General features: G+C 56.1%; 2 protein-coding genes and 1 long non-coding RNA gene across 5 annotated transcripts; 1 reads left to right on the top strand and 2 right to left on the bottom strand.

Moving 5' to 3' along the window:
- Positions 1–1,446: 1,446 nt before the first annotated feature.
- Positions 1,447–6,863, bottom strand: LOC109259824 (uncharacterized). Of its 3 annotated transcripts, none has more exons than XR_008421048.1 (3): positions 4,610–5,885; positions 3,587–4,497; positions 1,447–2,035 (listed from the first exon to the last, which is right to left on the bottom strand). It is a non-coding gene; the product is annotated as an uncharacterized LOC109259824 (long non-coding RNA). The 3 variants fall into 3 exon arrangements; XR_008421049.1 differs by having other exon boundaries at positions 1,447–3,774; positions 3,898–4,497; XR_008421050.1 differs by lacking the exon at positions 4,610–5,885 and adding an exon at positions 6,549–6,863 and having other exon boundaries at positions 1,447–4,497.
- Positions 5,965–7,116, top strand: LOC109259820 (interferon-induced transmembrane protein 3-like). Its single transcript, XM_019437660.2, has 2 exons — positions 5,965–6,317; positions 6,828–7,116. Exons 1-2 carry the CDS (start codon positions 6,069–6,071, stop codon positions 7,017–7,019), a joined length of 441 nt encoding a protein of 146 aa, XP_019293205.1. The 5' UTR covers positions 5,965–6,068; the 3' UTR covers positions 7,020–7,116.
- A 4,885-nt stretch (positions 7,117–12,001) lies between these two features.
- On the bottom strand, positions 12,002–13,193 carry LOC109259821 (interferon-induced transmembrane protein 1-like). Its single transcript, XM_019437661.2, has 2 exons — positions 12,875–13,193; positions 12,002–12,363 (listed from the first exon to the last, which is right to left on the bottom strand). Exons 1-2 carry the CDS (start codon positions 13,055–13,057, stop codon positions 12,169–12,171), a joined length of 378 nt encoding a protein of 125 aa, XP_019293206.1. The 5' UTR covers positions 13,058–13,193; the 3' UTR covers positions 12,002–12,168.
- Positions 13,194–15,997: the final 2,804 nt, after the last annotated feature.

Genomic DNA, 15,997 nt, shown 5'->3' with positions numbered 1-15,997 from the left:
TTCCTTCCTTCCTTCCTTCCTGCCTTCTTTCTTGCCTGCCTTTCTTCCTTCCTTCCTTACTCCCTTCTTGCCTGCCTGCCTGCCTGCCTTCTTTCCTTCCTTCTTTCCTCCCTTCCTGCCTTCCTTCCTCCCTTCCTTCCTTCCTTCCTCCATTCCTTCCCTCCTACCTTCCTTCCTTCGTTTCTGCCTTCCTTCCTTCCTTCCTTCCTTCCTTCCTTCCTTCCTTCCCTCCTCCTTTCCTTCCTGCCTGCCTGCCTTCCTGCCTTCCTGCTTGCCTTCCTGCCTTCCTGCCTTCCTGCCTGCCTTCCTTCCTCCCTTCCTGCCTGCCTTCCTTCCTTCCTCCCTTCCTTCCTTCCTTCCTCCCTTCTATGTAATAATGCAAGTGCCTGACTCAATCATTTATTGCAGAGGTGCCCATTTCGAAGATGGCTGTCTCCAGTGAACACACTGAGAGCACACAAACCACATGATGTGCATGGCCAGCTGCGACACATCTTGACTGGTTCTGATAATGGACTATTTGGGCCGCTTGTCTTTTCTTTTCCTGTGCTTTAACTTCCTGGGGTTCAGTTTTGGCAGCTCACATGCGCTCTCTCCTTCTCCCTCTTCCCTTCCCCCTCTACATCGCCCTCCCTCCAACCCACACCCCGAACTTGTTTTGTGGCCACACCTGTGCTGTGTGATTTCCAGGCCTAATATTTTTAAAGTTTTTCAGAGTTTCCTGAGAGTCGTAGCTGGAGGGTTTCTTGCAATCCTAGGAACCACCAGGGCGGGTCCAGGCACAACACTGGTTGTTAAAAAGCTGAGACCCAACAAAGCAGGTAGACGGTGGGGAGAGCCCAGGGCTGAGGGAAAGTCTCCAGGGCCCCGCCCCCCCCCCCCACACCCCTCAATAGGGAAGTGGGATAGCAGCTGACCCGGCCTGACTTGAGTGCCAGGACAGGAAGCTCCCCCTACCTCCTCAGCGTCAAGCCCTGCCCTCGTGTAACCTGACACTCTGTCCCTCATCCACCCTCCTGGTACCCAGCCAGTTTACAACTTTTGAAAGCTAGGAAATAGAAACTTTGGAGAAATCGAAACTGCCAGGGAAGGGAGGAGTCAGAGCACCCTTCAGCATCCGGACCGCAGCCGCTCATCTCAGATGGTAAACCCCAAAAATCTTGCCTCTCTGGTAACTGCCTAAAAGAACCCAAGTTGAAGGTTTTTCACAGAATGAGAGCATTTACCGAGGATGAATGTTATCTGAGTGACCCCTCTGTATGCCAGGGCAAACATATCTACACTTACTGCCCTTCTCTTGAAGCCAAGGCCCCTAACCCTAACCCTCACCCACACCCTGACCCTCACCCCTAACCCTGACCCTGACCCTGACCCTGACCCTGACCCTAACCCATTCCCATGCTCTAGATGGCATAGACCTTCCTGTTTTTGAACCTCTCGTGTATGTGGGGTTTCTAAACATACAAAATTAAATTTTATTTTCTCCTGTTAATCGTTCTCATGTCAACTTAGCCAAAATAGTTTTTGAAGGGTAGAGGGAAGTTTTTCCACCCTGATGCTGAGTGTCTGCCCCACAGAAGCTTCTGCCTTCTCCAAAGGGTCCCAGGGGAGAGAATGTTGGGAGCTCCAGCACATGCGGGGATGCAAAGGGCCTCTCTGATCTGGAACGTTCCACTGTGTCCTCTAATGCATTGGTACTGGGCCCACTCAGAGCTCTGACTTGGTGATCTTATACAACTCTGCTTACGTGGGCGGGTCTGCCACCAGGTCAGCTGATGTCCACGTCCGCACCTGGCTGGCCCCACCACAAAGGTTCTCACACAGAAGGCCAATGATGCCAAAATCGTTGTCAGAGGAAAGGGAGGTGAGGGGTACAGGCTTCCACTTATGGAATGAATGAGTCACGAGGATGAAAAGCACAGGATAGGGGATACAGTCAATGACGTTGTCATATGTTGTGTGGTGACAGATGGCAGCTACACTTGTGCTGAGCCCAGCATAATGGACAGGCTTGTGGAATCACTATGCTGTACACCTGAAACCAGTTAACATTGTGTGTCAACAATCCTTCAATTTAAAAAAATCAATCAGTATAATACTCCATATTAAAAGAATGAAGAAAAAACACCATGTGATCATCTCAGTTCCTGCAGAAAAAGTATTTGACAAAATCCAAAAACCTTTCCTGATAACACACACACACACACACACACACACACACACACACCTAGAAATAGAAGGGAAATTCGTCAACCTGATAAAGGACACCTATGGACAACTCACAGCTGATGTTACACTCCATGATGAAAGACTGAAAGCTTTCCCCCTAAGATCCAGAACGAGGCGATAATGTGTGCTCACTCCACGTGCAGCCGACATTGGACTAAAGGTTCCAATCAGGGCAACAAAGCCAGAAAATGAAAAGTGGAGGCATCCAGATTGAAAAGGAAAAACTAAAACTATCTCTACATGCAGTGACATGACCTTATAATAGACAATCTTAACAAAATCACTAAAAAAATTGAAGAGATTAGCAAAATTGCAGGGGACAAAAGCAACACATGCAAATCACCAACAACGAGCAACCCTATGATGTAACCAAGGAAACAGTTCCATTTACAACAGCATCATAACCATAAGATGCTTGGTAAGAAATTTACCCACAGACTTGCAAGACTGGTGTGCTGGAAGCTACAGATGATTGCTGAGAGGAATTAAAGAAGCATAAATAAACAAAAGCCAACCCACGTGCACACCCCTGAATTCTTGATATGGTTAATATGGCAATACTTCCCAAATTTATCTACAGTTTTGATGTACTCACCATCAAAATTCCCATTGTGTTCTTTGTTGTTCTTTTTTTTTTTTTCTTTCCAGAAATGGTCAAGTGGATCCTAAAATTCACATGGAATCATCAGGCCAAGACAATCCGGACAAATCAGAACAAAGTTGGAGGCCTGCACTTGGTGATTTCAAAACTTCCTATGAAGCCGTAGTAATCCAGACAGTGTGGCACTGGCGTGAGAACAGACATACAGGCCAACGGAATAGAATTTAGAGTCCAGTAATAACCCTGTACTTTATGGTCAACTGACATTCAACAAGTGGGCCAATACCTTTCCAAAATGGCGCTGGGCAACTGACATCCACGCGGAAAGGAACGGAGATGGAACTTTATCTTGCGAAGTATACAAACATTAACTCAAAATGTTTCAAAGACCCAATATAAGAGCTAAAACTACAAAACGGTTACACAGACAAAACGGTTCGATTAGGCAACGGGCTTCTTAAACATGAGACAAGCAACAAACAAAAACGGATAAATCGCACGTCGTCAGTGAATTAAAACGTTTGTGCCTCAGAGGACTCTCTCAAGAAAGTGAGAAGGCGACCAGAAAACTAGGAGAGAATTCTTGCAATTCCCATATCCGATAAGGGACCGGTGTTCAGAATGTAAGAGAACTGTTACAATTCAACCAGGAGACAAACAGCCTGATGAGTAAAAGGACAAAGGCTTGACCAGACGTTCTGCAGGCCCATGAACGACCCCCAAGCAGGTGAGAAGGGTTCTCATGGCAGCACTCACCAAGGACACGCGTCAGACCACAAGGACACAGCACTGACAGTCAATGGAGCGGCTCTAACTTGTGTACGGTACCCCCACGTGTTGGTGAGGATAGGAGAAGTAGAAGCTGTCATACATTCTGTGGAAACAGTCTGGCAGCTCCTCAGAAAGTTCTGACATGACTCAGTCCTTCCACGCCTGGGAATGCACTGAAGGGCAGAAAAACGTGTTCACACAAAACTTGCACACAAGTGTTTCCAACAGCATTTTTCATAAGAACCAAAAATGTCTGTAAATTGATGACTGAAGAAGCAAATACATGGTACCCTTACCATACAATACCTGTCACCTATCAGAAGGAAGGCAGTTCTGATTTGTGTGGCCACGTGGGTGAGCACTGAAAGCATGAGCTCAGTGAGATAAGGCCAACGAGAAGGCCACGGCCTGTAGGCTTACAGGCCTACACGGAATGCATGACAGAAGGGAAATCCAACCACACAGAAGGCGGAGAGGCCCTTCTAGGAAGTAAGGTTCAGCAGATGTGGGCACTGCATCATGGGTACCTGGTTTCGTTTGCCACGGGGAAAACACTCAGGGCCATGTGGTTGTGAGAGCCGCACAGACCGAGAAATATGAAAAGCCACGTAAATTGTGCACTTTTGACGGGTAAAATGGGAAACTTTTGTGTTATGCAAATTTTACCTGATTAAAAATTAAATTATATACCCTTTAAATTAAATAAATGAAAGTAAATGGGGCACCTGGGCGGCTCAGTCGGTTAAGCATCCGACTTCAGCTCAGGTCATGATCTCATGGTTCGTGGGTTCGAGCCCCATGTGGTGCTCTGTGCAGACAGCTCAGAGCACAGAGCAGCTTCGGATTCTGTGTCTCCCTCTCTCTCTACCCCTCTCCTGCTCACATTTTGTGTCTCTCTGTCTCAAAAATAAACAAACATTAAAAAATTTTTTTAAATGAACAAATGAGAGTCAAAATACATATGATTAGGCAGAACACATCCCTCGGTAAGCTGTCAGCACGTTTTACCTTCATGCAGGAGAGGGGACGTCTTTAGCAGCCACGGGGTGGAAAGGGACACACAGGTGAGCTACTGCCCGCCGTCTCCGCTCCACAAGCAGGGGCAGCGTGTGGGTGGCTCCGAATGACCTCGGTGGGGGTTGCATCCCACAGACGCCGGCGAGGGCAGCGTATCAGGGCTCAGACTGGTGGCACCCCGCTGGGGCCTGCAGCCATCCGTCCCAGCCCCTCACTGCCCTCGCCCACACAGGGCCCCGGGGCCAGCTTCTCTCCCTCTCTGCCCTCTGACTGCCCATGTGCACATGGGCTCGCTTAGTGGGGACAGCCTTGAGGGCAGTGGAGCCACACAGGGCCCTCGACAGGCAGGGTTCAACGCAGGTGTGGGTTCCAGGGGACACCAGACGTGGTAAGTGCAGGGAGCAGCTGACACACGGGGAGGGGACCCAGGGAGGGGCCCCAGTGCCCGAGACCCAGACTTGAGGCTGGTCTGGGGGCCTGGACGCCACGGGGCCTCCAGGGTGAAGGCAAGAGCTCCTGGCAGGCCAGGGCCCGGCCATCGGCACCCACAGCGCACAGGCCAGGACCACAGACAGTGAGAGAGCAACTTGACCCTTTACTCTTAGAAAGAGCGGTGTCCTGGCGACAAAGCTGACCTGAGTCTGTCCTGAGAAGGGGAGCATGGGCCTGACAGTGGAAGAAGAATGACCGGGACTTCCTACCATGACCCCCCAGACAACACCTATGTGACATGATGGGGCAGGAGGGAGGGAGGAAGGGTGGGGCGCTCAGGAATGCTGGCCCTGTGCTCCCAGCAGCTGCCAAATGGCTCGGATCCTCCTTTCTCCCACCACAGCTGGCTCCTGGTTTCCAGCACCCTTGGGAGATGCCGGAGGCTCCCTCCAGGGCAGGCGACACAGGCTGCTGGGTCCTGACCTGCCAGCGCCCCCACCGCCCCCCCCCACGCCCTGCCGCCCCACCGCTGGAACGTGGACTTCAGAGCCAGGAAAAGTCAACAGAGTCCAGACAGAGAGGAGGCCTGTGACTGCTGAGGTGTGGGCTTTGGGGCTTCGGGGGCTCTCTCTGGGGGCTGCAGTGTGGAGTCCGTATGGGAGCCTGCAGCAGGCTTGGGGCTGGGGTGGGGGCAGGGTGGGGAGACTCACATCGGAGGAAAAGCCCCCAGGGCCCACACACACCCCTGACAGAGGCTGTGGTAGGGGAGCGGAGACAGGACCCAGGACCCGACGTGAGAGCCGGGGACAGGAAGCCCCCCTGAGACCACAGCCCTTCCTCCCGCCCCGCCCTGGTGTAACTTGACACCCAGTGCTTGGCCACGCCCTCCTAGTGCCCAACCAATTCCCAATTCCCCAAACACCGTGAAAAAGAAATCTTTGAAGAAATCGAAACTACCCGGGAGGGGAGAGCCCTAAGCAGCCCCAGCATCCGGACCGCAGCATCTCCGTCTCGCACCATGAACCGCAATGCTCAGCCCTTCCTTCCTGGCACCCACACTGGTGTCCCCCCAAGTTATGAGATGCTCAAGGAGGAGCATGAGGTGGCGGTACTCGGGAGGCCCCAAAGCCCAGCTCCCATGGCCACCACCGTGATCAACATCCAGACTGAGACGTCCGTGCCCGACCACATCGTCTGGTCCCTGTTCAACACAATCTTCATGAACTGGTGCTGCCTGGGCTTCGTGGCCTTCGCCTACTCCGTGAAGGTGGGTGTGTGTGTTGGGGGGGTTCTCCCAGAAAGTGCAGGTGAGCCTGCGGAGGTCCGCCTGCCCCGAGGGCATGGGGAGGGGGGGATGGGGAGTCCATGCGTGGTAGCAGTGAGGCTGCAGGAGGGGCCCGGGGACGGCCAGGAGTGGCCTTTGTCCCCAGTTCCCAAGGACATCCCTCAGACTGAGATGTGGCTCCAGGGCTCTCCCAGAAAGAACAAAGGAACTCACCGGAAGCCGCTTCTCTGTGGGAGAGGCCAGTGACTGGACCTACGCAGAGGGAGGGGGCGCCCTGGGGTCTCCAGGAGAGGCTGAGAGTCTGAAGAAGGAGCTGGAGGCCCCAGCAGGGACGGGACCCAAGGGCCACTGTCCTGCTCAGGCTCCGGGAAAGGGGGGGGGGGGTGGGTCCCCGACCGGGGCGAAGGGCATGTGGAGGCTGCTGTGGACGGGGACCAGCCTGGCTGTCGCCAGAACCCGCTCCTGATCCCACTCTCCATCTCCTCTCCCCAGTCTAGGGACCGGAAGATGGTGGGTGACGTGATCGGGGCCCAGACCTATGCCTCCACCGCCAAGTGCCTGAACATCTGGGCCCTGGTCTTGGGCCTCCTTCTCACCCTTACGTTCATCATTCTTTTCTTCACTGGCTCACTGGTGGTTTTCCAAGCAATTTCAGAAATGATGAAAGGTTATGGAGGGTACTAGCAGTTGTCCATGGCCTGAGGCCGTCACTCCTGTCACAGCATTTTGTGTACACGTCAGTCTACAACTGAATTCAATAAAGCATGTGTGTGTGTGTGTGGGGGTGCTGTGTTTGTACCTGGGAGGGGCCCCTTTGAGACTGTTCAGCCTGCCCGTAGGCCCATGTGCCTCACTGCCCCCCTGCACCCAGCCCTGTGTCCTTTGCGTGGTCCCAGACACATCCTCAGGCCTTGCAGGTATCTGGCTTCAGGCTGGGGGCAACTAATAGACAATAGTTGTATGTAGGGGCCCCTACTTCCCAGAGGTCTGAGCCCTAAGCAAAATGGGTTCATTTGTGGCAAGGTGGCACTGAGGCCAGAACGTTCTTAGCTTCCAGGAATGCACTGGCTGGGGAGAGTCGCAGGGCACTTGATACAGGGAGTCCACAGTCCACTTCTGGAGCTGCAGCCCCAGCCGGCCGTGCCCTCGCCCTGACTGGAAGTCAGCTCCCTAACCTCCTCTGTCATGGCCTCCACATTGTGGGCAATGTGGATGGCCCAGTGCCCACCCAGCCCACACCAGCTGGACAAGTGAGGTGGAACTGGGGTGGTGATAGCCTCCCCTTTCCTCCCTTGTACATCCAGACCCCTGCTGGGGCTCACCCACACCTCTGTCCCTGCTCCCACAGTGTCCTAACTCGAGGATGCACCAGGCCGGTTGGGGTACCCTGGGTGGAGGAGGGCACCTGGGCAGATCTGCCCCTCTGGGGTGGGTAAAGACTTGCTTCGGGCGGCAAGGGGTAGGCCCCAAATCCCTGCCCAAAGGGCAGGGCAACTGCGACCTTCCCTGACCCCAGCGCCCGGAAAGGGATCCAAGGCCTTGGCCAGGAGCTGCCCAGACCCTCTTGTGCCGTGAGCACATCTGTCCTTCCTACCCTCATCCCCCCTCAAGACTGAATCTGGGCACTTCAGGAGTCCTGGGCACGTCAGGAGCCCTGGCCGCCCAGCTTCCTCCTGAGATCACTCCATGCAAAGCCAGAAGATATTCCCTCCCAGGTGCTCTGTGGAAACACTTGGGATGCGTGCCCCACCAGCCGGCCCCGCCACCCCCACCCCTCACCTCCCAGCACAGCCCAACATGGGGTAGGGCCCCTCAAGTTGTTCTCTCGCCACCTGTGGTCCTGGCCCGCGCGCTGTGGGTGCCGATGGACGGGCCCTGGCCTGCCAGGAGCTCTTGCCTTCACCCTGGAGGCCCCGTGGCATCCAGGCCCCCAGACCAGCCTCAAGTCTGGGTCTCGGGCACTGGGGCCCCTCCCTGGGTCCTCTCCCCGTGTGTCAGCTGCTCCCTGCATTTACCACGTCTGGTGTCCCCTGGAACCCACACCTGCGTTGAACCCTGCCTGTCGAGGGCCCTGTGTGGCTCCACTGCCCTCAAGGCTGTCCCCACTAAGCGAGCCCATGTGCACATGGGCAGTCAGAGGGCAGAGAGGGAGAGAAGCTGCCCCGGGGCCCCGTGTGGGGCGAGGGCAGTGAGGGGCTGGGACGGATGGCTGCAGGCCCCAGCGGGGTGCCACCAGTCTGAGCCCTGATACGCTGCCCTCGCCGGCGTCTGTGGGATGCAACCCCCACCGAGGTCATTCGGAGCCACCCACACGCTGCCCCTGCTTGTGGAGCGGAGACGGCGGGCAGTAGCTCACCTGTGTGTCCCTTTCCACCCCGTGGCTGCTAAAGACGTCCCCTCTCGTGCACGAAGGTAAAACGTGCTGACAGCTTGCCAATCTGTTTTCAGAATGATGGCTTTCGTGGTACATAATTTATGTGACTGATAATTACAAGATTTAATCTTAGTTGTGGAGCCCCTCTCCTACAGGACATCTCTCAGGCTACCGAGCCTGGATTTCATCCTGAAAGTGACATGTAACCTGTGTGCCCAGTTGTGCATCCACATCCACAGACCTCTATCCAAGCCCCTGGTCCCACCTTCCCTTCTGTCTCCTGCCGCCCCTGGAGCCCTGGGACACTTTTTCCATGTCTATCCTATGGGTGTCCACTTCCCACACCCACAGGGTGGCCAGTGCCTGCCTGCAGCTGTGCTCCCAGGAGCCATTCCCTTCCCATAGATCCTCAGGACACCCTTGAGTGAGGGGGTATGTAGAGCATTAGACCGCAGGACACCCTGGATGGGTGTGGGTACAAGCCCCAGCTCTGTCCAGATCTCTGCTCACACTGAGCTGACCCCTGGAGCACCAGGCTAGGAAATCGTCCTTTTCCATCGTCTGGTTCGCAGGGGCTCTCCCCGCAGCCCTGGTGGGAGCAGAGGGACAGGCGTGCACAGCAGTGGTGGGTGACACGGTGGTGCAAACTGCCCGTTTGATCTGGAACGTTCCACCTCCACCCTCTCACGCATCCCTGCTGACTTGGCGGGGCCGAGACAGCCCTGCTCTGCTCGTGGTAGGCAGGTCTGCCACCTGGTGGCCCGTGTGCGTCTTTAGAGATCTGGGCAGGTCACTGTCCACACACCCCAGCCCTGAGGACGACTGGGTCTACATCTGGCACAGCAGCTGACGCGGGGCTCCCGCCGGGCCGGTCTGCAGCACTCCACTGTCTCTGCCAAGGTCCTGGGTCTGGGGGTCAGACTGGTGAATGAAATGGGGCTCTGGTGGGGGCCAGCACCGCTGCACCCGTTAGGTTCGAGGGTGGCACTGACTTCTGCTGCCCTTCGGGATGAGACACTGTTCTTTATTTGTCTCCCGGTGGGGGGGGGGGTGCAATTGCAGACGTCTCCACCTGGCTGGCCCCACCACCACGGCTCTGACCCTGAGGGCCACTGATCCAATGTGAGGATGAGCCAACCACCCTTTCTTTCTTTTCCGGTAACTCGTCTGAGGAGTGGAAACTGCCTCCCTCCTGGGGAGTTCCAGGGGCCCCCCTGAGAGTTTGATTTGGGCCTGGAGCCCCTGATTCTTTGGACCCGATGTGCCCGACCTGAAAAAGAGGCCAGGATGAGGCTTTGGCTGTTGAGATACTTACCTGGGCCCTGAGTCCAACAGTATTTAAGTGCGAGTCTCATGTCTTCAGGGTCCGGTACAAAGAACCCAGCCTGTGCTGCCGTGCGGAAGCTCTGAGGGATGTGGTTTGGCCCAGGGCCCTCGGGTGGCAGCATCCTTCCCCCGGGGTTCCACGCTCTTTCAGTCCCTGGATCTGTTCTGAGACCAGCTCACAGTGCAGGCTCAGGGACCTGCTTTCCCATCCCAGCCTCCTTGGCTGGAAGAAGCTGAGGAGCATCGTTTGCCTGTCCTCATGGCCACCGGGCCATCCCAGCAGGCAGTTATTAAGCCCACTTGACCTTCACATCCTACCGTCATTGCTGTTTCCCTGTCAGCCATGTCCCGCCGTCCACAGCACTGAGTGACACGGCCGGCCCTCACCCTCCATCTGTGACAGTGGTGTCCTACCGTCCTGCCTGGCAGAGCCATATGGTGGCTTCTCCGGCTTCACCTGCTCTGTCCTGGGATTCAGGACCTAAGTCCGGGCAGGAGGGCAGGAAAGTGGGAGACCGGGAATGAACTGAGGAGGCTCCAGGGAACGTGGGGTGTGAGGCCCAGTAAGTGCAGGGACAAGCAGGAGAGCTCTGAGCAGGACAGGCAGGAACTGGAGGTCGGGATACAAATGCGCACAGCTGGCCAGGTTCCACCCGCTGCGGTCCCAAAGGCTGAGCCCCCTGTCCAGCTGGGCAGGGGCCTGGGGCACGTGGCCGGCCCTTCCCCTGACCCTGGCTGGCCCCTGGGCCATCTGGAGCAAGCCCTTCCGGGACCCAGAGGGCCGGATCCACCAGCGTCCCCTCTCCACCCCCCACCTGCCTGGGGCCGTCCCACTGCCACTCACACCCCTGGGACCCCTGCGTGCTTCACGGCCCACCCAGGGCACCCCAACCAGAGTCCCGCCCAGGGACAGGGTGTGGACACCAGGGTGTGTCCAGGGGTGTGTCCACCCACAGGTGGACACCAGGGGTGTGGACCTTGTGCGGGGACTGAACCGGGAACCCAGCGTGAAGAGCTGCAGATGTCAACGGGAGGGGAGCCGCAGGGACTGACCTGGCCCCGCTGCGGGGACCCAGGCGAGCCTGGCTGTCCCAGCGGGCGAAGCGCACGGAGACGAGGGGCTCCCTCCCTGACACCCGCCTGTGGCCACCGGGACTCACCACCAGCCTCTCCGGGGTGGCTGTGCAGGGCCTGGGGGCTTGGCCACCATAGTGCGACCCCACCCCGTCCCTCTGGGGCCTGGGACAGGAATGCCTGCCCGGGGCAAGCTCTTCCTGCAGGGCTGAGGATGGCCTCCGGGTCCCCAGGTGCAGCCTGGGCTCTGGCAAAAGCTCACACCAAGGCCTGAGGCCCCAGCGGCTGGGAGACCCTTCCTGGGGCACCGGGCAGTCGCTCCCCCTGCAGGGCCGGTTCCGTTTGGGTCGAGGGAGTGAGTCCTTCCCCTCAGGCTTCCTGTCCATCGGGGCCTCCTCGCCAGGTCTGATGATCGGCTTCTGCAGTCAGCCCACGGTGGAGAGCTCTGTCCCCACTCCCAGCCCCAGAGGAGCAAAGACAGAGCTGGGGGGCTTGCCGAGCGCAGCGAAGTCTAGAACTCCCAGGAGGGGCTGGGAGCCCGCGGCTCCGTCCGCTGCGCCCACAGGTGCCAAACCCCACGGACATCGCAGAGGGCCCGAGCCGCCCGTTCACGTTCTCTCCAGCACCACCCTGCCACACACCTGGGGAGGGACCCTCACCCTCAGGCCCAAGGGTGCTCTGCACACGGGACCTCCTCGCGCCAGGGTCCCCTATCCTAGGACCCCGGTGCAGCTGTTGTTCCCGGCAGGAGGCCAGAAACCAGCACCAGCTGAGGACATGCCCTGCCCCAGCCAGAGCTGCACAGCTGGGCAAGGGGGGCGGTGGGCTCGGTCTCAGGGGCAGGCTGGCGACTCCCGGCAGGGCCCCCCACCCAGGGGACATCACCGCACCGTCACACACAAGGGTACTTTATTGCGTTCAGTTGTGGTCAGGGAAGTCTGCTTAAGCACAGGGTACAGGGGTGGGTGCTGAGGGACGGGCCCAACACAACAGCCCAGGAAGCATGGGAAGCACAGCCACAATGGATGCTGGAGGACTGGTGTCTCCTGCCATGAGCAGCTAGTGGTGGCCTCTGCTATTCTGCATAACCCTTAAAATGATATGGTAGGCCGTCATGTAGGCAATCACCAGAAGAACAATGAATCCAATGGTCAGAATGATGCCCAGGACCAGGGCCCAGATGTTCAGGCACTTGGCGGTGGAGGCATAGGTCTGGGCCCCGATCAGGTCACCCACCATCTTCCTGTCCCTAGACTGGGGAGAGGAGATGGAGAGTGGGATCAGGAGCGGGTTCTGGCGACAGCCAGGCTGGTCCCCGTCCACAGCAGCCTCCACATGCCCTTCGCCCCGGTCGGGGACCCACCCCCCCCCCCCCTTTCCCGGAGCCTGAGCAGGACAGTGGCCCTTGGGTCCCGTCCCTGCTGGGGCCTCCAGCTCCTTCTTCAGACTCTCAGCCTCTCCTGGAGACCCCAGGGCGCCCCCTCCCTCTGCGTAGGTCCAGTCACTGGCCTCTCCCACTGAGAGGCGGCTTCCCGTGAGTTCCTTTGTTCTTTCTGGGAGAGCCCTGGAGCCACATCTCAGTCTGAGGGATGTCCTTGGGAACTGGGGACAAAGGCCACTCCTGGCCGTCCCCGGGCCCCTCCTGCAGCCTCACTGCTACCACGCATGGACTCCCCATCCCCCCCTCCCCATGCCCTCGGGGCAGGCGGACCTCCGCAGGCTCACCTGCACTTTCTGGGAGAACCCCCCCAACACACACACCCACCTTCACGGAGTAGGCGAAGGCCACGAAGCCCAGGCAGCACCAGTTCATGAAGATTGTGTTGAACAGGGACCAGACGATGTGGTCGGGCACGGACGTCTCAGTCTGGATGTTGATCACGGTGGTGGCCATGGGAGCTGAGCTCTGGGGCCCCTCCAGGATGTCCACCTTATTGTCCTTTAACATCTCCAGCTTTGGAATGAGCAGCTGTCCCAGGTGAATAAGCGTTGGGAAATGAGTTTCTGATGCAGAGAGGGAGCAGGTATGGTCTGGACCCTGATAGGGTGCTCAGGGCCCCTCCTTCTCCAGGGTACATTTAATTTCTCAGAAGTTTCTCTTTCCTGTTTTGCATGTGGGTGAAACTGGCGGGCTCTAAGGAAGTCGGCCAGCTACTGAGCGTCAGTTTCCACCAGAGCATGGTGGGACGAAGGGCTGTGTTTACCTCGTCTTTACTTTCTGTTACTATAAGTTATGTAACTCGTATTCTATATTACTTGATTAAAATTTTTTTGAATGTTTTTATTTATTTTTGAAGGAGAGAGAGACAGAGCATGAGGGGGGGGCGGGCAGAGAGCGAGGGAGACAGAATCCGAAGCAGGCTCCAGGCTCTGAGCTGTCAGCCCAGAGCCTGTCGCAGGGCTCGAACTCACAGACTGCGAGATCAAGACCTGAGCCGAAGTCGGACGCTTAACCGACTGAGCCACCCAGGCGCCCCTTGTATTTTTATTCATGTCAAATGCATAACAGAACTTGCTGCTTTATCCATTTTACGGTATCATTTAGTGGCTTCTTGTACATTCTTGTTGTGCAAACATGACTCATAGTTAATCACAGAACATTTTTGTAACACAGAAACCGAATCCCATATGGATCATTCAGTCCTTCCTGATTTCCTCCTCTCCCAGCTCCTGGCATTCACTGATCTCTTTGGCATCTCTCTTGATTTTCCTCGTCTGGGGTGTCATGTGTATGGCTTTGTGTAATGTGTGGTCCTCTGAATGCCTTCTTCCACTTCAAATAATGTTTTGAAGCTGAATTTTGTTTTAGCATCTATCACTACTTCTTTCCTTTTGATGGCCAAGTAATACTCTGTCATATGGATATACCACATTTTGCATCCAGTAGTAATTTGCTGGACATTTAAACTGTCTCCGCTACTTGGCTACTATTAATAATGAGTGTTTCATTCATTCAGTGCCCAGTAGTGGATTCTGTTTCATTATCTGAAGAACTCTGCCATAGCGTTTTCCCTACTGGCTGCACGGTTCTGTCTCACAGCTGCGGGTACAAGGATTCCCATCGGTGCACGTCCCCGACAAGGCTGTCGGCTTCCCAGTGCTCGGCTCCAGTGTCCAGGACGCCCATGCTTGCTGTGGGGGAGGCATCTCACCCCCCATGCCGCCCCCGTGACCAGGTCTCAGTTTTTTAGGAGCCTGCCCCCGCCTGTGACCTTTCTTTCCCCGCGTAGGTGGGAAGGAGCAGCGGGGCTTGGAGGGGTATTTCCCTTCTCCATGTTGGTTAGGCTCTTCCTGAGGCCAGGTCTTTGCTAAGGAGGACAGAATACTCTGGGCATATTTCAAAATGTTCATGTTCTCTTCCCCGCCAGAAGCATCAGGGGCTTTTCTGTACTCTTCACTCTGAGAATGTGGTTTTCTCAGCCTCCTGGAGCTGTAGGAGTTTTACTCCCTCGACTTGGTCCTCAGTCCCCCCGGGAGTCAGTACCTTGGGGGGTTCTGGTAAGTGAGCCCCTCTTCTCACCTGTGCCTCCAGTTTGGGGGCTGTGGCTGCGATTTCTGAAACAGCCAAGGCGAGATCTTGGTTTCCAGTTTCTGCATCTTATTTCCTGTTGTGAAGCCCAGAGTGAAAACCTCAAGAAAACCTCCAGGGTCTTTTCGTCACCACAGACCAGACGTCTGTTTGTGTTGGATTTTTAAACTTCAGTTACTGCCCTTTTCAGCTACTGATTTTTCACATTTTTAAAAAAATAATTTATACCTTTTCGTTGGTGTTCTCTGTTTTGTATAATGTTGCCTTGCACCTTTCTTCACCTCCTTAAGCATCTTTCCTTCAGCTCTGTGACATTCGTAAGGGCTGTTTTGAGTCTTTTCCTGTTAAAGCCAATATTTGACTCTGTCACACGCAATCCCTGCTACCTACTCTCTCTCTGGAGTGTGGGCCATATTTTCACGTTTCTTTGCTCACCTCCTCAGTGTCTGTTGGAACCAGTGCAGTTCAGACAGTATGTGGTGGTAGCCCTGGGTACCAGCCCCCACCTTCCAGGACTGCTATTTGCTTGTTTAATGTTTAGTGTCTGTTTATGGCTTGCTCCTCTTCCTCAGCTAGATTTTGAGCCTGTTCCCTGGAGCTGCAGGTGGGAACAAAGGTCGGCTTCTATCTGAGGGACCCCCTCCCCCACCAGCCATCTAGGAGCTGAGTGCTCAGTGGAGGGAAAGCAGCTTGCCTCTCCTGGCATGGAGAGCCTCTATCTCATGACCCAAAGCAAGGACAATCGGGGGCTCATGTTCTCAGTGCTTCAAGCCCCAGGAAGAGCTTCTGTTCCATAATTGGGAGCTGGGCAGAAGAAGGGAGCCCCAGTCTCCCACTTGACCCTACTGGGGCTCAGCCTCAGGCAGCTGGGCCGGATAAGAGGCCATGAAGTCCTCCTCCTCCTCCTCCCTCCGGCTGAGTGCCAGGTAAAGGGAACCCTGTGCCTGGGTGCTCCGGAAAAGTCTGCTCCTTAGGACCTGGTGGAGAGAGGGAAGGAGAGGGAGGGCGTACTCTTGGTTGCTATGGCACAGGTTTACCTTTCTGTCTACATTTTCATAGATGTTCTCGAATACATCTTTGTTCACTTGCTGCCTATCTTTAGGGCCGTTGCCAGAGGTTTTATGTGGTTATTTTGAACAATCACCACCGGTTTCCCTGGCGAGTGTGCCAGCTCCTGCTGCCATGCTGGAAGCCTTTCCCCCGGGAGTTTATCAGAGGCATTTCTCTGTGGTCTGGTGGCCGCCCTGAGCTGCGGCTGCAGACTCCTGGGCCCAGTGAAGGGAGGGCCGCCCGGCGGGGGTGGAGGGGGGCATGCTTCCTCTCCCCAGATTCTGAGACAGAGGCTGAGGCTGCCCTGAC

Source organism: Panthera pardus, unplaced genomic scaffold (assembly GCF_024362965.1).
Source record: "Panthera pardus isolate Hobbes unplaced genomic scaffold, ASM2436296v1 HiC_scaffold_12, whole genome shotgun sequence".
Taxonomy (NCBI): domain Eukaryota; kingdom Metazoa; phylum Chordata; class Mammalia; order Carnivora; family Felidae; genus Panthera; species Panthera pardus.
The sequence above is the reverse complement of the archived record's forward strand: the minus strand, read 5'-3'. Positions and strand labels throughout refer to the sequence as shown.

What these genes read in the sequence shown, in the direction of transcription:
- LOC109259821 (XM_019437661.2), bottom strand. Translation starts at nt 13,057, where the DNA reads ATGTTAAAGGACAATAAGGTGGACATCCTGGAGGGGCCCCAGAGCTCA. An exon ending in CCTTCGCCTACTCCGTGAAG is followed by an intron (nt 12,364 to 12,874) that starts GTGGGTGTGTGT and finishes TCCTCTCCCCAG; the next exon opens with TCTAGGGACAGGAAGATGGT.
- LOC109259820 (XM_019437660.2), top strand. Translation starts at nt 6,069, where the DNA reads ATGAACCGCAATGCTCAGCCCTTCCTTCCTGGCACCCACACTGGTGTC. An exon ending in CCTTCGCCTACTCCGTGAAG is followed by an intron (nt 6,318 to 6,827) that starts GTGGGTGTGTGT and finishes TCCTCTCCCCAG; the next exon opens with TCTAGGGACCGGAAGATGGT.